Here is a 21,396-nt window from a genome sequence, read left to right as displayed (position 1 = left end):
ACTCACAGACAAACATTGCTTTGCGCTTGATCGCCGACGGATTGATCCGAGAATCATCTATCCAATATAACAAGGGAGCATACCCATCGCAAACAAACTTTCCCCTCCGACATCTGGAGCAAACTGGTTTCGCGAGGTCACATTTTACCTTTCGTCGGCGGCATGTCCAACACCTGGCAAGATTAGCAGCTGTTCAACATCTCGCGGCTTCCCACACGCACCCTTCAAAGGTCTTGGTCTTAGCAATGCGGGTTCTGTCGCGTTTGGGCATGTGGAAATGTTGAGGTGGCCCAGTGTGGAGGGAAGGGAGTTTATGAACTAGGGGTCGTTATCTCCACGGCGTATTTGATTCGCTTATCTACTTCCCTGGAATCAATTCTTACGTCAAAAGGACACTCTCTTGCAGGGTCCATATCTAAAAAACGATTGGGTATTTTCCATTATCTCATTTCCACCATAGATAAGGGTCCCTTCCAGGCCAAGGGTATCCACGAGCGTATTGAATTTATGCATGGTTCAAAAGTGTATGAACTGCAGTATGTATGGATGATCTAAACATGGGCTTGCCTAAGAGAATATTTCTCATAACTTGCAGTCGTCCAAGCACGTAGCTTCTTGCCCCAAATGATGAAGACTGCAATAAATGACAGGACAAATGTGGCGATGCATGCCATCGACAGAATGACGTTCTGAATACCGACTGCGGAACCCCACGGACTAAGAGAGAAGATAAAAACGGTACTGACACTATTGCGAATGAAAGTGACCCCGACGAGTGCATCTCCAACAATCTGGTTTTGTTAGAGAATTCGATTTGGAAATTTGGAATGGGCAAAATACAAAGAAAATAAAAGAGATGACTCACATCGGTGTAGGAATCAGTAATGTAAGTCAAGACCACTGTGTTGATCGAAGCAATGCCAGCACTTGCTAGGGCTATTCCCACGGCTACAATGGGCCAGGCGAGTCCTCTTTCGATTCCGTATCCAAACATGAGCGCACCAGCAAGGATTAGAGGAAGAAACGGAACGATCACCCATAAGCGAAATTCGGGCTCGTAAATACCGCGGTTGCGGTGTGAGAGACGAAGAATCCACGCGTCACTCATGCCCCCTACAACTAAGGAGGCAAGTGTGACTCCCACGAACTGAGGTAGGTTCATGAGTCCAATCGCACTCGCCGAGAAGTTGTAGGGAGGCTGGGTCATCCGACTAGACATCGTCGTACTGATGGAATTTTGCAGTGCAACCATGACACCATACGTTAGGGCCACAAAAGTCACACCTGGAAATGTGCCCATGATAATAAATGGCTGGTAGACATGCCGGGCGAAAATCTTCCAATCACCCGGACTGGAAGTAAACAATGTTAGGCGTTGCCAGTAGGGCTTGAGGGGGATATTTGGATTGATCGTTGGTGGAGTGTCTAGCTTCAGGTGTGTCTGGTCGGGGTTCATCGTTTGGGTAGCCAAAATGAGGTTATTTTCGTCAAACTTCCTGCTGTTGGGGGGACGTTGCTCGTCACCCACGACAACCTCGTCGATAACTGTAACAAATTTGGATTCTTCGTAGAAAAACCCAAGGAGAACAAGACAAGCACCGAAGAGGATGGCATTCCACCACCAGACCCATCTCCATCCCTGGGAAACAGTAATATACCCAGCAGCAAGTGGGCCCAAGGAGCCACCGACTTGAACGGTCCAGATAAAGATGGCATTCATCAGGCCTCGTTGGTGCACGTAGAAAATATCAGCGATCGTCATTTGAACGATGACCTCCGATAGTGCACCGAAGAAGCACGATAGGACATTGACCATCATGAGCTCAACAGTTTTATGCATTTTCGCGCTCCATATGCTCACAGCAAAGGTGACAAGAGCGCTCAAGATATACAGCGATCGGCGCCCGAACTTGAGCGCGAGTGGTGTCAAGAACACTGCTCCAATGGCCATAGTCCCGCAGCCAGCCGCATAAGAGTCATTCAAAATAGCCCAGCTGAACCCGAGCTCCACGTGCATTGGACTCCAGGTTGGAGTTGCAGCGCAGAGAAACTCATTAATGAGCAGCGCCCACAAGCAAGTCAAGCCGAAATTCAGGTATTTGCGATATGAAGCCCAATTGAGGGGATCATTGGGATCGCTGCTCGGTCGCGGCTGCAATATGATTTCGTCATGATTCGTGTAGAGTTCTTGCAACCAGACGGTACCTGGGGGCCAAGAATCTTGGTCGTGATCGGGATCTTGCGTGGATGGACCTTCCATAGCAACGTGGTTTGAAAATCGATTCTAGTAGTGAATATTATGAAAAGTTCTGGCCTTGAGCCATCCCACTTATATTCTCCCGGAACATGGTGCTTAATGGATGTATGCGTAGTCGACTCGAGTTTGGGCGAGATAGCAGTTGAGCCCATAGACCAGATAAAGCTACTCGCTAATGATATACATCGATAAGGAAACCTCCAAACGATGGATGAGATTTCTATCCACGGCAGCTCTCAGCGAGGTCTTGGGACGAAACAAAATACCAAGCACAGTTCTTTTGAAAATCCGAGCATCGTGAAGGGTCGATTGGGTAGAAAGCACGAAAGTGGCGTGTATTCGACGCTAAGGTATCTCCAATATCAGCTGTGTCAGCGGAGATAAGTTAGTGAAGAGGATCAGAGATGGTGTCTTGGCAGCTCGCTGAGCATTTCCAAATGTCAAAAGATAAGCTATCGGTCCCCGGGTTGACTGATTCTGTGGAATGGAAGTTGTCAGCGAGCCTCTTCGAGGTTGGCGTTGTATTTAAGATTTGTTGACGCTCGTGCAAATCATACCACGAACAGCATTCCATTGTAACAAGAGGAGCATCTTATCTTGACCATTTTCACCATGGTTCTTCAAGTGATCCCCATTACCCCCCCAGTTGGTTCCAATGCCAAGGTAACGTGGTTTGTGAGTATAGATTCGTGATATCTCACTAATGCAAAGCAGATGGGAGCGACCATTACTGGGGTTGATATGAACAACTTGACAGACGTTGAGTTTCGTCTCATTCGTGAAGCCATTTACACTCACCAGGTGGTGATCGTCAAGGGTCAAGAGAAACTCAAACCGATCAACCAGTTCGAGTTCGTCCGTCGACTTGACCCGGAAGCTAACCCTGTCCATGGCTTTTTGACCGATGATGTCACGGAGGATACCACTGGTGTTCTTGGTGTCTGTCTGCGCTTTTCCTTAACCTTACATACGTTAAACGCTGACCTTGTTTAGGGGAAATTTAATGTTGTGCGTGGTTCAAAAGGTGTTACTTTGGTAGGCCAGGGGTATATCTCACACAACAAACATGGAGGTGATGGCCTGACACTGCAGTCGGGCACTCATGCCGATTTGCATGTTGAGACACTATCTGCTGAGGAATTGGCAAGCGGGCAGTCTAGATTTGGTGCTTTCCATTTTGATGGTGTTATTTATGGATCTTATCCATCGCGCGTCACGACTCTACGCTGCGTCCAGGCTCCCAAAGGACCCGACGTGACGATCCGCTGGGACGACGGGACTGGTCGGACAATGACCGCAAAGCCCGGGCTGACGGCATTTATCAATGGGTCGCAACTATATGAGATGCTCACGCCCGAAGAGAAGGCGTTGGCTGATAACAGCAGCTGGTCACCAGCACCCCAGCCATATGTCTGGACAGGCACTCGAAAGATCCGAAACTGCGGTCTTGGAATGGCCCCTGGAGGAAAGACTGTCCCACTAGACCAACTACCAGCCTGGACGTCGGACAAGGTGTACCGACTTCCGATGGTGTGGGTCAACCCAGTGACAGGCGCGAAGTGCTTCCAGATTCTGCCCGATGTGGTTGAAAAGTTGTATGTCAAGTCGAAACCTGGTGCTGAGGAGCGCACGGTTGAAGACAGCGACGAGATTCGCCTTTGGCTCAATGACATTCTCGACAGAATTTGCACACCAGAGAATATTTTGATTCCGGAGTATGAGGAAGATGACGTCGTGATGTTTAACAATTGGGTACGAACGTCAATATCTCTTTTGGTACAGGGCTGACAGCGGATCGACAACAGGGAGTTCTTCATAGCTCTATTGACTTCCCTAAGAGCTATGGCACCAGAATTAGTGAGTCTCAACCCATGTTCTCCATACTAAAATCATGGATTAACCCAAAGCAGTGCATCAATGTCATATCGCCTCTTCGACTGTTCCAGTCGGCCCCACCGCTGTCGTTTGAAGTGACTGCATTGATCTTGAGCAGTGCATCAAACCGGCTTAGGATTGAGATCGAATCAATGTCCTACTTTGATACAGGCGACGCAAAGAGCAGCGCCAGGCGTAAATAAAAGGGAAAGTAGTCAATGGCCATGATGGTGGCCGAAGAGACTGTTAACAGTCTACTATATATTCAAGTATCATATATAAAAGACTACCTACAATATAAATCAAGTTCTGACTCTAAAAATTTCTGCTGAAGAAATAAAGAAATAACTTTTTAATGTTTTTCATAAAAGATTTGGTTTACAGGAGCTGTGTAGTTTTTCTTTTAAAAACTTTAGATACTTAATTCACTCTTAATTATATATTTTATAATTTAAATAGTTAAATGACAGAGGCAATACCTATGGTAGATTTGCCCTATTGATTAAGAAAATAATACAGCCTTAAAAGGTATAAGGGTTGAAGGATGAAATAGTGTAGTGAACGAATGTCCTTCGCGATAGCCAAGGTGGTTGTATTATGCCTTAAGGTGTTGTTGCTGATCTGCCTAACTTCGCGGGACTGCCGTTGCCTTAGGTGGTTCCGCGACCACCTCGCTTAGCCGTCACGTGTCTGATGCCTTAGGCCTTCTTTTATATACTTTCCTTCGCAATATCATCGCAGGGCCCTTACAAAAGGCTTAAGATTAATATATAGAGGTATAGCTTCTAAAATAAGAAAAAATAAATATATATAGAAAAAAAAGAAGCTTTATATAGTTTTTATCTAAAAACCGGCAAGGCCTGCAGTAAAAAGACTTAGTATTTGAAATCTATTTGCCCGATGGCAGCAATTGTCCGCCTTAGATTGCCAGTCAGCTTATCACAAGATCCCCGTCACTCGTTATGCAGGCGTCGAGATCAAATCGTCGCAGCATTACACCGGTTCATCCGTGTCATTGCTCCTGTTGATGATATGCTTAGTTACAAACTCAACCTCCCCGATTCATAGCACGTGCACCCCGTCATATCAATGGCGCATCTCGAGCCCGCGCCTGTCGGCAAAAGTCCACAGAGTCGTCCTGATACACACCCTCCGAACGTCACCGACGAACGCTTCCCTGATCAAGAACACTGGGAAGTGTCTGCCGTCCTCAACAAACTTGTCATTCCTCGTGGCCATCATCGAACTTTGGTTGCGCAGTGTCTGGTGCGGTGAAAAGGATACGGCCCGCAGTTTGATGAGTGGATTCGTGAGGAAGACCTCGCCGCAGATGGTTCGTAAGTACGAACGTCGCGTTGCTGGTGACGTTTGACGCCTCAGCCGTATTCCAGACAGTCCGCTTTCGTCTGTTCGTCTGCTCGCCCGTTCGATGGTTCGTCTGTGGCGTCTTTTGACCTCGCCTTTGGTCCTGCACATCTTTGCGTCTGTTCCTATGCTCGCCCTGCACGAACGTCTCCACATCTCGCTGCATTCCAGATTGCCTGCTTCATGTGTTCCCTACGTCGTGTATTCTAGAATTTCCCTGTTCGTCATCTTGAGACGTCACGCATATCGTTCATGTCGATTGCTATGTATTTAGCTATCGAGGACGCCAGCAGTTCTGACAAATTGCGGCATCTGTGGTGGAATTCGTGGTAGACGATATACCGCCGTATGTTTCCGTCCTGCGGGGATTCTTCGGCGGTCTCGCCCTCCCGGACTTCCTTCTTTCTCCAACAATCCAATAGCATACACATTGACACATACCTATCAAATGGCAGACATTTCGTATTGCCTGCATTCACTGCGCTATACTAAGTTGACTTGGCCGAGAGAAATAACTACTGAGATGATGTTGCGCGCACAGAGAAGTGACCTCCTTGGTGACATCCTCGTGGACGGCGAAAAGGGTACTTCAGGCGGTATGTGAAATACTATGAGAAAGCTTGGGGCCAGATGCCACTGTTACTAGCTTGAAATGGGGCATGCTTACGACAGCTGCTGGGATGATACCGTGCATAGACTGACGGGGGACATGCAATGTGAGGGGAAGCAGAGAGCAAGGCTGACGCGGAGAGAGAATGTGTGGACAGTATGCGTAACATGCGAGCCTGGTGATGACGAGGAATGAGCAGCTCTGGGGCAGTATTGACATGCTTCTCGAAGATCATTTTGAATATTTGGGTTCTGTCTTTAGTGTGGTCACCATAACACATGAAATCTCTAGAATAACCTCCAATCAACATATTCCGTCTCTCTAGAGAAATTGCTCAGCCCGACCATTAATCTATTACCTCAGGTTAGATCCACCACCTCAACCCTCACCCGCACCTCGGACACATCAGCCTGAACCCAGAACCCGATGTCCTTGGTCGATTCCACCAACTCCACCTCTCTCTTGACAAACCGATCTCCATCAGCATCTACACCCGCTACACGCTCATCCTCCGCCTCACTATCCCACTCCTCATCCTCCATCTTCTCCCGACTAACCGGATCCAACTCATCCGTCTCCCACACCAACCTCAGCCCATACGCAGGGAGCCCAAATAATCGCCCCGCAATCGCCTTAACCTGGTACGTATCGAAGGACCTGGGAATCTCCCTCGTCCGGACCACCTCCTCCGCTTTCCCCTCGGACCCATCACCACCCTTCTGGGCCCGCAGGTAAAACACAAACTTCACCAGCCGCGCAGCCACAGACCGAGGATTCACCACTTTCCCGGCTGCGTCCTCCGCACTCGCCCGCCGGATCTCCGGCTCGCCATGCAATTCGCATAGCTTCGCATACCGCGGATGCTTGGTCAGGATGGCCGGTTCTTCCGCTTGCGGCGTGGCGGAGAGTTCCTTCGCGATGAGGGAGAGGTAGTACAGTTCGCCGTTGGTGCGGTCTTTGGGCGTGACGGTGCCGTAGTTCAGGACCTGGAGGTTGGCGAGCCGCGCTAGGGTGAGCATGTAGGCTTCATCGACGGTCATGGGTTTCTCGGGCAGACCGGTGATGAACGTCGGGCCGATGGGCCCGTCGAAGAGCGGGTTGGTGGAGATGCGGAGGATCGTGAGCGCGGGGCATGTGGTGGGGAGGTGGTTGAGGAAGAGCCAGGTGGAGATTTTGTTGCGGGAGAGGTCGAGGGAGGTTAGGGAGGGGAAGATTAGCGGGGTGGGGCCTCCTGGGGTGGTGATGGTGCTAATGGCATTGGAGCGGAGGGACAGGTGTTGGAGATTGGGCAAGGAGGTCAGGGGTTGGAGGGCGGAGAGGGATGTGAAGTCGTTGTTTTCCAGGGTGAGGCGGGTGATGTTTGCGGACAGTGGGGAGGTGATCGCGGAGAGTTGGTTGGCGGAGGCGGAGAGCAGGGTGAGGGAGGGAAATTGGTGCGTTATGGCGGAGATCTCATCCCAGGCGAGAAGCGTCTCGTCGAGGTATAGCTCCGTAATCTTGTTGTATGTGAGGTCTTCTTCGACGGGGCCGAACCGATTGCCACTGTATCACTGTCAGAACACGTCCTGTCGTTTCTTAAGATAGGGACATACCCCAGCTTCAAGGACTTGAGGTGCTTGAGTCGCTCGCAGATCCTCGCCACGACGCTCCAGCTAGTCAACAGGTTACGGCTCAAATCCAGCTCCGTGATCTTAGGGCACGTCGTCTCAATCTCTTCGTACGCAGAGTCCACTTCGTCCGGGGTAGCCTGGTGGCCCAGCACGCCAGCGACCCGCAAGCCATCCAGCAGGACAATCTTCAGTTCCTGAAGTTCTGCCAGTTGCTTGCGGATTTTGTCGAACCCGACCTCTTCCACAACCTTTCCGCTGATCTGGATGGGCTTGTGCAAAGCGACAGGATCTGTCTCCTGGCGCTGTCGAGCAAGCTCCTGCTCCAGATACTCCGAAGCGTACTTCTCGCGCAGTGCCTCAACCAGCCCGCGCGGCTTGTCCGCTGGGCGCGACGGACGCACAAACGACCCGGCTGTGGGGTGATTGCGTTGGCCTATGTTTGTCAGTACATACTCATCGACAAGAAAAGAATTCAGCATAAGCAAATTTTAACTCACATGTAAAGTATCTCACACCCTTATGTTCGCCCGAATGCTTTCCGCGACTCGGATCATCCCATTCAACACCCAACCAGTCGCCGGTGGTACCCTCTACGGTACCAACATAGCGAACAGTACACAGATCCCCAGCATAGGACCGTCGCTGACCAACAGCCGGAGTATCCATGCCAGGCTCGATCTCCAAGTACCAACCAAAACGACCTCAATCACGAATATCAAGAAAATACTCCGTAGTTGAAAGTGGTATGCATATCCATTGATGGACGATACCGCGGAACCCACACCACAGCACGAACCAATAGCACCGCCACCAGTCTGCTTACCTAATCCGAGCTCCTCTCTCCGCCAAACTGCCTCAGTTGCCATCGATGATTCCATCCACTTCCAACACCAGCATATCCTAACCACAACACCCTCACCTCCCCCTCCCTCCCATTCCACCCCGAAACCGAGCCCGAAGGCGCAAGTCCCAAAATGGACTACCAGGTACGATCCCCCTATCCCCTTATCCCCATATTCCCGTCAACCCACCCACTGACGATCCCCGATCTAGAACCGCGCAGGCTCGAAATTCGGCGGCGGCGGCGTCGCCTCGCACAGCGCGACAAACGCCGACCGGCGCGAGCGGCTCCGCAAACTGGCCCTCGAGACCATCGACCTGGACAAAGACCCATACTTCTTCAAGAACCACGTGGGCTCGTTCGAATGCCGGCTATGCCTGACGGTCCACCAGAACGACGGCTCCTACCTGGCGCACACGCAGGGCCGCAAGCACCAGACGAACCTGGCGCGGCGCGCGGCGCGCGAGCAGCGCGAGGGCAAGAACCAGGACCCGTCGGCGCTGCCGGGGGCGATGGGCGTGCAGGTGAAAAAACAGACCATCAAGATTGGCCGACCGGGGTACAAGATCACCAAGATCCGCGACCCGCTGACGCGGCAGCTGGGGATGCTGTTCCAGCTCCAGTACCAGGAGATCACGCCGGGGGTGACGCCCCGAGTCAGATTTATGTCGGCGTTCGAGCAGAAGGTGGAGGAGCCGCCGGACAAGAGTTTTCAGTATTTGGTCATCGCGGCGGAGCCGTATCAGTCCTGTGCGTTTAAGCTGCAGGCGAGGGAGATTGATCGGCGCGAGGGACGGTATTGGACGTGGTTTGATGAGGACAGTAAAGAGTTCTGGGTGCAGATTATGTTCAAGACGGAGCGCGAGGAGCGGTATTCCGGTGTGCCGGGTTTGGCGCCTCTGGAGCCGAATGCTTGAGCTTTGTGTTTTTTTTTGTTTCGTTTGGGTTCGGTGACTTGGGTGATGCTGGTGTTTGTGGACCAGGTTTTCTTTCTTCTCTCTCAAAATGCATGTATCATCTCTAGCTTCTGGGTGGCGTTCTATTTCAAGGGTTACTCTTTTCTCAGATATTCAGACATTAGCAGCAACAACACAATGATCCATATCGAGCTTATCATGGTCCTAGTGATCTTCCAATCTACGTCCTCCACATTGCCCAAGCCATGATAGCCTTACTCACAGTTACTTCCATGAATACAGCTACTTGAGTCACAAGTCAAGTCTAGGTCTGAGTCTAAGTAAGTCGCCGTGGAAATCCACATGTCACTCGAATTTCTAGCTACATACACGGCTAGCAGCGAGCAGTCGTCGTCTCGCGACAAGGATGCAATGAAATCAAACGGATATGCCTGGGTCGTGACCAACAGAGATGATGAAATGCGCTATATGCTCGATGAAACGGATGCACAATGTGGTAATACCGAGACGAAATGCCGAGTGCGCCACTGAAAATCCATCAATGCAAGCCCGCCCGCTTTCGGACTCTTCAATGACGTCTATCGTGGGTTCACCAACAAACATGCAATATCCACGTCTATAACTTAGTTTGCCTGGAAGGCGTTGAACGCTTTGTACGTGTAGCCGATGAACGGCAGGCTCATCTCCGCCTCCTGCTCTTCCGGCATGGCCCGAGCCTGGGCGCGGTGGATGGCACTGGTATCCTCCTGAGGAATCTCGTCGATCGGGAAATAAGACACGTCGATGTTCGAGCTCAACCGCGGCTCGAAGGGCGCCCGGATGTTGCGCAGCTGCTCCCAAACAACGCCACGGAAGAAGGGGTGGTTCTTGATCTGCGTCGCACCGCCGAATTGGCCGCCTTCACTGCCGATACGGTGTTCGGTATCGCACAGGAAGCTATAGCTCGTCAGTAGAGACCCTGACGATGCAATGAGAAAAAAAACGTACCTTCTGATCAAACCCTCCGACTCCCGCGAGAGGACAAGCTCCTCGGGGAAGTACAGACATTCTCGCCAGTTCACGATCTTACGGTAGGTGTCGGTCGTGTCCTCGGCGCAGAATGGCGGCCAGCCAACCAAGCACTCGAACATGATAGCACCAACAGACCACCAATCACACAGGTAAGTGTATCCCTGCCCATTGAAAATCTCGGGCGCAATGTAATCGGGTGTACCGACGGTCGAGTAGGCCATAGCGCGACGAGACTTTCTCCACGTGTTGATCTGGCCACGATTGGAAACAGTCAGGTTGATCGCGTCATTGAAGTATCCCGAGTTGCGGTTCTTGTCCTTTGACGTGGAGTTTTTAAGTAAGTTCTGATAGTATGAGTTGTCGTGCGTCTTCTTGCCACCGGTGGAGAGACCGAAATCGGTCAGCTTAACGTGACCTCCACGATCCAAAAGAATGTTATCAGGCTTGATATCACTGCAGGGAGTTAGCGTTGTTTCCGCAAATCACAATAAATCGGCCTACCGATGAAGGAAACCAAGCTTGTGGACAGCCTCGATAGCCATGACAATCTCTGCCATGTAGAAGCGAGTAATGTCCTCCGAGAAAATCTCATACTTGATCAACATAGTCATCAAATCACCACCGGGCAAGAACTCCATCAGCAGGTAGAGATAAGCCGAGTCCTGGAAGGAAGCGTGCAGCTTGACCAGCCACGGGTTGTCCTTGGAGTCGGCCAGGATATCTCTCTCGGCACGAACGTGGGCCAGCTGGTCCTTCTTGAACATCTCGGTCTTGATCAACGACTTGAGCGCGTAGATCTTGCCATCGGTCTTCCGTTGCACCAGCTTCACCTCTCCAAACGCACCCTTTCCGATAACCTTGATGGTCTGGAAATTTTGTGGCGTCTCCTTGGTACGCAAGAACCGCAAGAAAGTCGACTCCTTCTTCGCAAGCACCTCCGCCTCCTTGCGCTTCGTATCCTTGGGAACACCAGGGTCACGAATCATCTTATCGAGCTCAGCAGACCTGGAGAAAGGAATTAAAGTCAGCATTGCCTGTTTCACAGAGTTCGACTAATATCAGACGAATACTCACCGCAAGTTGCGGTCACGCGCGCGCTCAATGTTCTCGTTGAAAAACACACTGACCAATTCCTTGGCCGCCTTACCACGCTTGTGAACGTTTTCCGAGTATCGCTCCGGGTAGCGCTGGAGCTCTTCGTTCTCGGCGGGGGTCCGAGGGCTGCGTGGCATGGGGGGGGCCAGATGACCGGGTTGCTGTTGTGCGGCGGCGGGGGAGCCAGCGGTCCGGGGTCGTTGAGCGGGAGAGGCTGCGCGACCAAAGAAACCCGACCGCGGGGAGTTCAGGTCCTGGTTGGAGAACTGCTGGATCAGGCCGTTCGTCCCATCATTGGCGTTGTAGCCCATGCGGGACCCGTATGCGGCTTGAGAGGACTGCAGGTTTTGGCCGTAGTGTTGTTGTTGTTGCTGTTGTTGTTGTTGCTGCTGCTGCTGTTGCTGCTGCTGAGCGTAGGCCCCCTGGGCTTGGTAGGGGTTGGCCATGAAATAACCCTGGCCATAGGCACCGTTCTGAGCATCGACATATTCCTGGCCACCCTGGTTCTGGTAGATGGGCTGAGGGAATGCGGAGGGGGTAGTGGGATAAGCGCGATTGTTGGCAGCCGGGTTGTTGAAGGAGCGATCATTGTACCCGAAATTCAGGTGGAGACGATTGTTGTTGGGATCCATGATGAGCAGAACTGTCCTCCCCGAGGCTGGATAGCCGTGATTGACAGAGAATGGCGGGGAGAGAAGTTAAGTTGATGGGACGAAGGAAAGGGGAGAAAAGAAAAGAACCGAACGATAAGCAGAAAGCCAAGGGGGAGGGGGGAGGGGGGGGGGAGTAAGAGGAGGAGTCAAGAATGTGGAAGATGTGGTGGAAGTTCAAGTGGAGTTTGGTTTGGGCTAGACTAAAGAGGAGAGAGACGGAGGGGCGGTTAAGGAAAGAGTGGAAGTGGAAGGGGAGGAAAACAACTTTAAGGGGCGGGCGGGAGAGGAGCGGTGGCTCTTGAGTAAACTGTACTGTACAGTCTCAGGAGGCGACTCTTGCCTTTTGACACTGTCCACCACCACCTCCACCACCAACATTGATATTGGTGTTTCATGATTGATAACGTGGAAGAGATGAAACATTTCCGACTGTTGTCGAACAGACAGGTCACATTATCCTTTACAATCCTAGAGTAAGCCCAACCCAATAGAATTGAGGCTTGCAAGCAACCACAGCATCCAAAAGAGGACTGGATCGATCTGAAACAATCTGGAGCATCCATCCATCACCAGGACATAAAGAGGCCAGACTCCCTCGCTACGGCATGCCAGGGTCTCCAGTCGTGTGGTTTCACTATCCCTATCAGGCGAAGACTCTGATCCTCCGATCACCCAGTAATTAGTCTTAGTCTCCATCAGAGATTGAGTGTTTCTGCCTTCCAGGGTCTTTCCGATCACGGGACTATACAATGCTCCTAGTACATCACCGTAATGGCGTCTGCTATGCTCGCAAAGGTAGATGGAGGATATTTATCAGACGGTTGCAACCAACAATGAGGTTGTCCAGTATATAATCAGGTATGAAAGTTATAGCTACCTAAAATTAAGAATATCATTGTTTACCGAGCACTATGAATGTGTGCATACAAACATGAGTATAGTATACTCTCGCCCCCCGGACGGATCAACGTGGATCCGACGGAGCTGTAGCGTTCATCCCCGAACTTTTTCGGTCCTCCGCCATAGTAGTAGATTCTTGACCTCGGGAATCACCACTTAATTACGAGGAAGTTGATCTTCCTCTGTGTTCACTCCTCCGTCCAGTATACCCCGAGGACCTTTCCGGACAGTCGACTATTTCGACCATCATGGCAGACTCCTCCAACCCCAAACCTGCGGAGACTGCAGCCCCGGCTCAGCCCGCGGCCTCAAAGCCCGCCTCGAAGCCTGCCAACCCTGCCTTTAGGATGATGGGTATGGCACTCGCACCTTCTCCATAAGCTCTTCGTATGCAACCCTCACAAACTAATAAACGGACTGCCAGGCCTCCCGAACATCAAATTCCGCCTCCCCTCCCGGAACTGGATGATCTTCTGGACCATCACCGGCTCTTTCACCGCGGCCCTGATCTACGACCGTCGAGAGAAACGCCGCGCCCAGCAGAAATGGTGTGACCTGGTGGCGCACCTGTCCAAGGAGACGCTGCCCGTGGAGCAGATGCGTCGCAAGATCACCGTCTTCCTGGCCGCGCCGCCCGGGGACGGGCTCCGGGTCGCGCGCGACCACTTCAAGGAATACGTCAAGCCGATCCTCGTCGCGGCGGCGGTCGACTACCAGGTCATTGAGGGCCGCCGCGAGGGCGAGGTGCGCGCAGGCCTGGCTGAGCAGATCCGCAAGACGCGACGCCGCGCGGGCGAGCCCAGTTCCGTCGTCGAGGAGCCCAGCGTCGAGGGCGTCGTCTACGACACGCGCACGCACCTGGGCATCACGGACGAACCGGGCCCCAAGGGCGACCTGGTGATCGGCCGACACACTTGGAAGGAGTACATCCGGGGTCTGCACGAGGGCTGGCTCGGCCCTCTCGACCCGCCTCCCCCTGCACCCACCGAAGACGAACCCCAACCACCCTCCTCCCCCGTGCCCGAAGACGGTGCCCCCGAAACCCCCGAGAAGCAAGAAGACACACCCACCGAAGAGAAGAAGCAAGAAGAAGAGAAGAAGAAGAAACCCACCGGTCCGACCCCAACTTACCTCCCGACCAGCGCCTACGACCTCCAACCCCTCCCGCCGACTCTCCCCGCCACCCTCGACGGCTCCGTCCCCATCACCTTCCCGCACCTCCTGGGCTTCCTCAACACCCCGATCCGCATCTACCGCTACCTAAACCGGCGCCACCTAGCCGACGAGGTCGGCCGGGATGTCGCGGCGCTCGTCCTCGCCTCCTCCAGCCGCCCCTACACCGAAACCACCCCCGCCCCCACAACCGACTCATCCGAACCCGCCCCTACAACCTCTGACCCCATCCCCGAACAACAAACCATCCTCGCGGCCGCCGAACGCGACTGGCACAAATCCGTCCACCGCACGGACGAGACCAACCCCGACAAGGAGCGCGAGTGGCTCGACCCCATCGTGCTGGACCCGCGCCTCGCGTCCCGCATGCACCGGTACACCGTCTCCCCCGAGGAAGAAGCTCGGGCGACCCGCATCGCCACGGGCGAGGAATACATCCGCGGCGAGGAGCGGCCCGCTCCCGTGCCCGTGTGGCAGCGCCTGTGGGTGAAGTACGGCTACGGCGAAGACGAGGCCACCCTCCGCCGGAGGCCGATTCTGGGAAACCTCGACAATGAGGATGGCGAGTAGAAGTCTTTTCTTTCCAAATGTATAAGAGCTCTTCGACGCAAAAGGGATCCCTATATCAGTCTAGACTTTTTTTTCTTATTTTGAACAGACGGCGAGGCGAGGGAAAACAGTATATAGATGTTATTTCTGTGGATGATGATCGGGTAGCCCAGCCAACCACCCACCATCTTGGGCTGTCGGCCTTGTTGATATGATATGTCATTTGTTTTTGGTTTTGGTTTTATGCATGGGAACGGAACCGTCACTGCTCTGGTTTGTATTTCTATCTTCTTTGCGTTGTTGGTCGTCTTAGAGGTGTATATTATTCAATCTAGAGGTGTTTTGATTGTGGATGCTTCCTGTGGTGTAAATATAGTGTATTCTTTTGCAGGGTCCGAAAAAAAATATACCAGGGGAATGGGCTCTCCGCTTCTAGCGTGGTCAGTTCTCAAATACCGGCTTGAGTAACCACTCCACATCAGTTTGTAGTCTGAAAGATGCAGCTGGAGCAGACAAGCTACCATAACAAAACTCGAACAATCAGCCTAGTGATACACACCTTAAGAATTGAAAGCTCTTTTATAACGTCTAGCTACAATTGCCCCTCCCCCCTCATTGTTCTACGGTTCCCATACCCATGCATACAAGGTATACTTCAAACACGCGACTGCAATAGCTATACCCAGGCTAATCACCAGAAACAAAAAGGAGGTAGATATCCAGTTCTTAAGAGATGACACACAACAAGCCCTGGCTGTTGAGCCGGGTATCGTGTTACAGAGTTCTACCCATCCAAACTCAAAGCATTTTCGATTTTTCAATTCACTTCACACTTACTCCAGACGGAACACCGATGACTCGGGCCACTTGCTGCTGGCCTTCTGAGCGTAGGCGGTCTTGGCAGCCTGGTCACTGCCCCATGCGGTCAGCAACTCCAGGCCAGTGAGGGCGGTATCGATGGTGATGTCGTTCGAATCAAGGGTCGCGGTAAGCTCTTGTTCACATTGCGACTTGGTGTCGGGCTTCAGGAGCTGCCGGCTGGTGAGACCGGCCTGGACTTGAGGGACACTGTCCTTGTGGGTGGAAATGAAGGACTCGTTCCACTCGTCCAGGTTCGTCGATTTCGGGAGCAAGACCTCGAATTCGGCGTTGACGGCCTCGGCCACCTCAGCAGCAAGGGGCTCGGATAGGTTGTCCAGAGCTTTGCGGAATCGGAGGATTTGAACGTGGAGGGTGGGGTTGGCGGCGTCGATCGAGTGGGCGGCAGTCAGGCACTTGAGGGCGAGCGCGTATTTACCTAAACAGAGGCAGGGTTAGTGGGCGTGAGGATAGCAAATGGCAAGGCGATGACATACCTCTTCTGAGATAAACCTCGAATCCAAGAGTCTGAGCCTCGATGCTCCTGGGACTGAGCTCCAACAAGGGAGTCAAGAACTTCATCGCCTCCTTGAGCGGGTCCTGAGTCGCGACCAGCTTGGTGCCAAGCGGATCAGGGTCCTCCTTCTTCACGTCTCCGTCGGTGCTCTTGCCGGTGCTGGCCGCCTTTCTTGCCTCACGCTTCTCGGCTTCCAGCTTCTCGAGGCGCTGCTGCTCCTTCTTGGCCTTCTTGAGGGCCTTCTTGCGCTCGTTCTCGTCCTCTCCGACACCGTTGGTAGCCATAGGTCCGTGGGCCAGATCCGGCTGGTCGTGCAGGAGCAGGTATGACTTGATGGCCGAGAAAGCCACACGGGTGTAGAAGGGGTGTTCGCGCAGGCGGTCCTCCCACCGGACCATGTCCACGTACGCGCGGATCATGCCCTTCCGCAGCGAGAAGCTGTGGAAGTCGAACTGATCTTCTTGCCAGGTGTCGAAGATGTTGTAGACGGCGTGGAAGCGCTTGAGAGCAAGGCCGAGCTTCTTCTGGCGCAGGTAAGCCTCGCCATCCTCCGTCAGGAACCACACACACTGCATATCATGCAGATCGCCCAGAGCGCCTCCAACAGCCTCGTTCCGGGTGAACTTGCTCATGTTGTCAAGACCCTTCTCGTTGTCGTTGTTGCGGAGCTGATACTTGGCAGCCTTGGAGTTGATATAGCGATCCTTCTCGTCCAGCAGACGGGCCTTCTCCATCTCCTCAGCAGCCTTCTCAACGTTGCCGTGGTGTTTCCAGATCCGCGCCTTGGTCATCTGGTATTCCACGGCCTTGGGCGACAGCTCAATGGCCTTGTCGACATGTTCCATCGCCTTGGTCAAGTCACGGCTGAGGTGGTAGTTGTAGTGCTGGGCGAGGAAGTAGTGGGAAGAAGAAAGAAATTCGGTGTTGTCGCTATCGGCCTGACCCTCAGCAGAACCGTTGGATTGAGGACTCGAGACGTAACCCTCAACCAGCTCCTGAACAGTATCCCGCTTAGCCACGTTGGTATAAAGGGCCTTGATGTTGGCAAAAAGCGAAGGAACGCCCTTCTTGAGCGAGCGCTGCAGATAGGCATCAGCAGCCTGCTTGAAGTCGTCTCCCTCGAGGAAGTCCAGAGGGATCCGGCGAGCAGCGTCACCACGGGGGGCCTTCTCCACCCAGGAATCGTACAAGGCCTTCAAAGCCTTGGTATCGTCCTTGGAAAGACCCTTGGCCCGGATCAAAGCATCGTAGTAGATCGAGTTCTCGGGGTTCCGCTCCAGAAGAGTAGTGTATGCGGCATCAGCCTCGGCCTTGCGGTCCAGGCGCAAGAGGTAGTCCGCCTTCATTTCCAGCACAGCCTGCACATCGGCACATCTGCGACCGAACTTCTCCAGATGCTCCAATGCCTGCTCCAGCTTGCCGGCCTCGGCCATGATAGTGTTCTTGTACAGGACGGCCTCGGAGTGCTCCATGTCGGAGGTGGGCGGCGGGGTCTTCAGCGTCTCCTCGTACGTCGTGAGCACCTTCTCGGCCTCCTCGAGATCGCCGGAGAGGTGGTGTGCGATCGCCAGGGCGGTCCAGTTCTGTCGGAAGCCGGGGCGGGCCTGCAGCATAGTCGTCCGGCTCTGTATGTAACCCTGGTAATCCCGCATCTGCATCTGGAGGAGCGCCAGATCCCGCTGGATGGGCTGCGACTCGGGCTCGATCCTTAGGGCAAAGCGGTATGCCTTGATCGCCTCCTCGTAGTTCTTCTCCGCACGGTACAGCAGCCCGTAGACGTGCCAGCAGATATGCGACCTCATGTCGTTCTTGAGGGCCTCCTTGGCCAGCACGAAAGCCTCCTCCAACTGGCCCATGTTGCTCATGATCAGAGCCTTCATCGCCAAGGTATCGCCATGGTTGGGGTTCTTCTTCAGGATTTGTTCGGCGGTCTTGATGCCTGTTGTGCGATGCGAGCATTGCGTTAGCTGTTTTGCACTTGAGTGCTTGCTACCTACCCACTTGCGAAAGTAACAGGCGTGTTCATTTTGGAGGGGTTCTGCAGAACGCACCTTTCTTATGTTGCTTGTTTTCATAATGACGGACCACTTGGCGGAACAAGGCCGCATCCTTGGAGCTCAATGGTTGTGGCATGGTGCGTGTGGGGGACAGGTGGAAGGTGCAGTGCAAAGACTTGCGGACTTGCCAGATGACTGACTGTGTGCGGAAGACGGAAGCTGGGCGGTGGTCGTGCGCGGGGAGGGGAGAGTGAGAGAGAGAGAAAGAGAGGGACGGACTCGATAAATGACGATTGCTTAGGCAGCGATAAGCTCTGGCCGTTTCTACAACAAGAACTTTTTTACAGGGAAAATCTCAAGAAGAACAGCAAACAACGATGGACACTCTGAGGTTTTTTGAGTCGAGCAATTCCTATTGAGAACGCTACAAATAAGCTATTCATTCACAAAGTTCTTTCCCGACCCCCGTCTTCCCTCGAGACTTGCCCGGTAATAGTCAAAATGTTTATCCGAAGCGGCGCTTGCATGCATATGCAACACTGAACAGACAGCCCTGTCCATTCACTGTGCTCGGTTCATTGAATTGAGAGAAAGCTATAAGAGTGAAGAACGCCGTTGAATGCTATTGTTACATGGTCATTTACATACATAACTAGTGAACATGGTCAAATGACCGCTTGTGCTGGCCGGAATCGACCCGACCCTCCAAAGCAGAAGACTCCCAAGCGAGACTCCATCAACCCTGAAACCAAGAATATTCTTACAAGTCCTTCGCTGGTTGTTGTTTGGTTTCGCGCCACTTGTTCAGCGCTTCTTCCCAGCTCTCTGACGAGCTTTCGCACCGCTCCGTCACAAGGCCCCAGGTCCGCGCCCGAATGATATCTTCAACGCTTCTTTGATACCGAACGAGGTATGCCAGGGATTCCGTGCGTGGTTCGCGAGGGAAGAACCGCGCAGAGTAAGGATCGAGTCTTTCGTCGACCACTCGCTCGCGGTCCTTGGCCGACTCGACTTCCCGCAGGAGAAGGTCCGGATCTTCCGGGTCAGGGCTCGTTGCCACACCAGCGCAATAACTGAGCACATCTGACCGCGCCTGCCATGACGGGAACAACACTTTATTCTTGAAGCCTTCGCAGGCTGTCGGGTCGATTGTTCGCTCCGCCGTGGAGTCTATCTGGCGGGCGGCCGTTGAGGAGGGGTCGAAACCGTCCCGCGCCGGAGTATACAATGCATTGAGATTCTGCGTGATCGAGTCGTCGATCGTCGATCGTGAGAGGCGCAGAAATTCTAGTTACCCGTGGAAACCGTCGTCAGCGCTTGTTTGTGCCATTGCACGCTTTGGTGGCGACGGAAGTCTACATACCTCGGAGTGCCCTTTCATTGAAACAGAACTTGGGGCTTAACGCAGGGGCCGCGGTTGAAGTTTGGTGAGGCATTTTCTGACCCTCTGCTTTCCCAGCCTCCCCGTCCGACGCACGTTTCTCAGCCCAGAATAAATCCACTTTGTAGGTTGGGAATGCGGTCAAGGCGGCTGTCGGTGGCAATCCCGTCTGTTGGCGGCGAGTCGATTAGCGAGAAGAGAGTATCGCTGTACCTGAGTTGAAAGCCGAGGAAGCACTTTCAGTAGTTGCAAGCACCCTTGGCGATAATTCGATAGTAATTCAAAGCGTATTTGGGAGCAGATGTCCGTGAGAATAAGCCAGGACCTGAAGCGATGAAGTGGGAATAATGCGCATGAGGGCCGGCCCGCATGCCGTCCAGACCATCAGCACAAGCAGCTTACTGCCGGAACCGGTTAGCAATCTCGAATCACGGGACTACGTGATTCCTTGACGCGCGTTGCTGCAACACTCGCCTGACGAGGGATTTCTTCCAGACAAACTAATGCAATTCACTTTCAGTCCGGAAAATCCCCTCCAAAGCTTGATCAGTATCTACCACGTAATTTCGAAATCCTGCATCGGCCCAATCCGTTGACACACAATGCCTGAGCTAGCGGAGGTTTCGCGCATCGTCCACTTCATACGCCACCATCTGGTCGGCAAGACTCTGACGAAAGTGTCTGCGCAACATGATGACATTGTCTACGGCAAGGTTGGAACTACTGCCGCCGAGTTTCAGAAGGCAATGGAAGGAAAGAAGGTCGTTGGCGCCGGACAGCAGGGCAAGTATTTCTGGATCACCATGTCGACGCCGCCCCATGCGGTGATGCATTTTGGCATGGCTGGCTGGCTTAAGATCCGTGATGCCGACACATACTACTATCGTACCAACAAACCAGAGGACAAAGAATGGCCGCCCAAGTACTGGAAATTCTTGTTGGAAACCGACGGTGATCCGAAGACAGAGGCGGCCTTCGTAGATCCTCGTCGGCTTGCTCGCGTACGGCTCGTTGATTGTCCTGCCGAGGAGATTCGCAAGCATAGCCCATTGCAAGAAAATGGTCCGGATCCGGTCGCTGATAAAGATACTGTCACGGAGGAGTGGCTTACAAAGAAGCTCAGGAGCAAGAAGGTTCCCGTCAAAGCCCTTCTGCTCGATCAGGCGAATATTAGCGGAATTGGGAACTGGATGGGGTATGTTCATTGTCCTTCTAGCTCCTAAGTAGATTCGATCGCTAAACTAGCTCTAGTGATGAAATCTTGTATCACGCAAAGATACACCCAGAGCAGTATAGCAACACCCTGAATGATGACCAGATCAAGGAGCTCCACACCGCTATGCACTATGTCTGCTCGACATCAGTGGAACTGCTAGCCGACTCCGAGAAGTTTCCGGAGCATTGGCTGTTCAAGCATCGATGGAGTAAGGGCAAGAAGAACGTCCCATCTGTCCTGCCCAACGGAGAGAAGATCACTTTCCTTACCGTGGGCGGTAGAACAAGTGCTGTGGTTCCCAGCGTACAGAAGAAGACTGGTCCAGTGGCAAAAGAAGTTGGCAGCGATAGCGGCAGCAACTCGAAGCGAAAGAGGGACCCTGTCGTGAAGAAAGAGGATGAAGCACCAGTGAGCGAAGACGAATCCAAGCCGAGAAAAGCTAGCTTCAAGAGAGAGAACAAAAAAGCCATCAAAACCGAAGATGAGGAAGAATCCAAGCCGTCGGAATCAACAGCTACAACCAGACGGCGCTCAACAAGGGTGAGGAAGTGATTCCATGTGTGGTCTGTCT

The 21,396-nt window shown here is 52.9% G+C and overlaps 9 protein-coding genes across 9 annotated transcripts; 4 read left to right on the top strand and 5 right to left on the bottom strand.

Moving 5' to 3' along the window:
* Nucleotides 1–551: 551 nt before the first annotated feature.
* On the bottom strand, nucleotides 552–2,260 carry BO82DRAFT_340920 (MFS general substrate transporter; the record flags this gene model as incomplete). Its single annotated transcript, XM_025633530.1, has 2 exons — nucleotides 552–791; nucleotides 866–2,260. The coding sequence occupies 2 exons, from the start codon at nucleotides 2,258–2,260 to the stop codon at nucleotides 552–554; spliced, it is 1,635 nt and encodes a 544-aa protein (XP_025489484.1).
* Nucleotides 2,261–2,971: 711 nt separating this feature from the next.
* On the top strand, nucleotides 2,972–4,226 carry BO82DRAFT_420158 (TauD/TfdA dioxygenase family protein; the record flags this gene model as incomplete). The annotated part of the gene is made up of 4 exons (XM_025640128.1): nucleotides 2,972–3,166; nucleotides 3,251–4,009; nucleotides 4,063–4,114; nucleotides 4,168–4,226. 4 exons carry the CDS (start codon nucleotides 2,972–2,974, stop codon nucleotides 4,224–4,226), a joined length of 1,065 nt encoding a protein of 354 aa, XP_025489483.1.
* Nucleotides 4,227–6,326: 2,100 nt separating this feature from the next.
* On the bottom strand, nucleotides 6,327–8,442 carry BO82DRAFT_315675 (putative tubulin-specific chaperone). The gene is made up of 3 exons (XM_025632545.1): nucleotides 8,215–8,442; nucleotides 7,700–8,150; nucleotides 6,327–7,649 (listed from the first exon to the last, which is right to left on the bottom strand). The coding sequence occupies exons 1-3, from the start codon at nucleotides 8,381–8,383 to the stop codon at nucleotides 6,467–6,469; spliced, it is 1,803 nt and encodes a 600-aa protein (XP_025489482.1). The 5' UTR covers nucleotides 8,384–8,442; the 3' UTR covers nucleotides 6,327–6,466.
* Nucleotides 8,443–8,657: 215 nt separating this feature from the next.
* On the top strand, nucleotides 8,658–9,680 carry BO82DRAFT_394051 (spliceosome assembly protein PRP11). The gene is made up of 2 exons (XM_025638711.1): nucleotides 8,658–8,703; nucleotides 8,771–9,680. Exons 1-2 carry the CDS (start codon nucleotides 8,692–8,694, stop codon nucleotides 9,473–9,475), a joined length of 717 nt encoding a protein of 238 aa, XP_025489481.1. The 5' UTR covers nucleotides 8,658–8,691; the 3' UTR covers nucleotides 9,476–9,680.
* Nucleotides 9,681–9,789: 109 nt separating this feature from the next.
* Nucleotides 9,790–12,351, bottom strand: BO82DRAFT_356650 (serine/threonine protein kinase CBK1). Its single transcript, XM_025635793.1, has 4 exons — nucleotides 11,561–12,351; nucleotides 10,988–11,491; nucleotides 10,463–10,939; nucleotides 9,790–10,411 (listed from the first exon to the last, which is right to left on the bottom strand). The coding sequence occupies exons 1-4, from the start codon at nucleotides 12,211–12,213 to the stop codon at nucleotides 10,099–10,101; spliced, it is 1,947 nt and encodes a 648-aa protein (XP_025489480.1). The 5' UTR covers nucleotides 12,214–12,351; the 3' UTR covers nucleotides 9,790–10,098.
* A 925-nt stretch (nucleotides 12,352–13,276) lies between these two features.
* On the top strand, nucleotides 13,277–15,271 carry BO82DRAFT_394049 (Tim22-complex subunit TIM54). The gene is made up of 2 exons (XM_025638710.1): nucleotides 13,277–13,488; nucleotides 13,559–15,271. The coding sequence occupies exons 1-2, from the start codon at nucleotides 13,383–13,385 to the stop codon at nucleotides 14,875–14,877; spliced, it is 1,425 nt and encodes a 474-aa protein (XP_025489479.1). The 5' UTR covers nucleotides 13,277–13,382; the 3' UTR covers nucleotides 14,878–15,271.
* Nucleotides 15,272–15,430: 159 nt separating this feature from the next.
* BO82DRAFT_356648 (peptide alpha-N-acetyltransferase complex A subunit NAT1) lies at nucleotides 15,431–18,442 on the bottom strand. Its single transcript, XM_025635792.1, has 3 exons — nucleotides 18,283–18,442; nucleotides 16,212–18,170; nucleotides 15,431–16,153 (listed from the first exon to the last, which is right to left on the bottom strand). Exons 1-3 carry the CDS (start codon nucleotides 18,362–18,364, stop codon nucleotides 15,690–15,692), a joined length of 2,505 nt encoding a protein of 834 aa, XP_025489478.1. The 5' UTR covers nucleotides 18,365–18,442; the 3' UTR covers nucleotides 15,431–15,689.
* A 390-nt stretch (nucleotides 18,443–18,832) lies between these two features.
* On the bottom strand, nucleotides 18,833–19,970 carry BO82DRAFT_315661 (MIX23 family protein). The gene is made up of 2 exons (XM_025632544.1): nucleotides 19,592–19,970; nucleotides 18,833–19,515 (listed from the first exon to the last, which is right to left on the bottom strand). Exons 1-2 carry the CDS (start codon nucleotides 19,662–19,664, stop codon nucleotides 18,989–18,991), a joined length of 600 nt encoding a protein of 199 aa, XP_025489477.1. The 5' UTR covers nucleotides 19,665–19,970; the 3' UTR covers nucleotides 18,833–18,988.
* Nucleotides 19,971–20,211: 241 nt separating this feature from the next.
* BO82DRAFT_289307 (putative formamidopyrimidine-DNA glycosylase) lies at nucleotides 20,212–21,377 on the top strand (the record flags this gene model as incomplete). The annotated part of the gene is made up of 2 exons (XM_025631648.1): nucleotides 20,212–20,804; nucleotides 20,861–21,377. 2 exons carry the CDS (start codon nucleotides 20,212–20,214, stop codon nucleotides 21,375–21,377), a joined length of 1,110 nt encoding a protein of 369 aa, XP_025489476.1.
* Between the last annotated feature and the right edge of the window lie 19 nt (nucleotides 21,378–21,396).

This window comes from Aspergillus uvarum (genome assembly GCF_003184745.1).
Source record: "Aspergillus uvarum CBS 121591 unplaced genomic scaffold BO82scaffold_48, whole genome shotgun sequence".
NCBI lineage: Eukaryota > Fungi > Ascomycota > Eurotiomycetes > Eurotiales > Aspergillaceae > Aspergillus > Aspergillus uvarum.
This window is presented reverse-complemented; position numbering and strand designations above follow the sequence as displayed.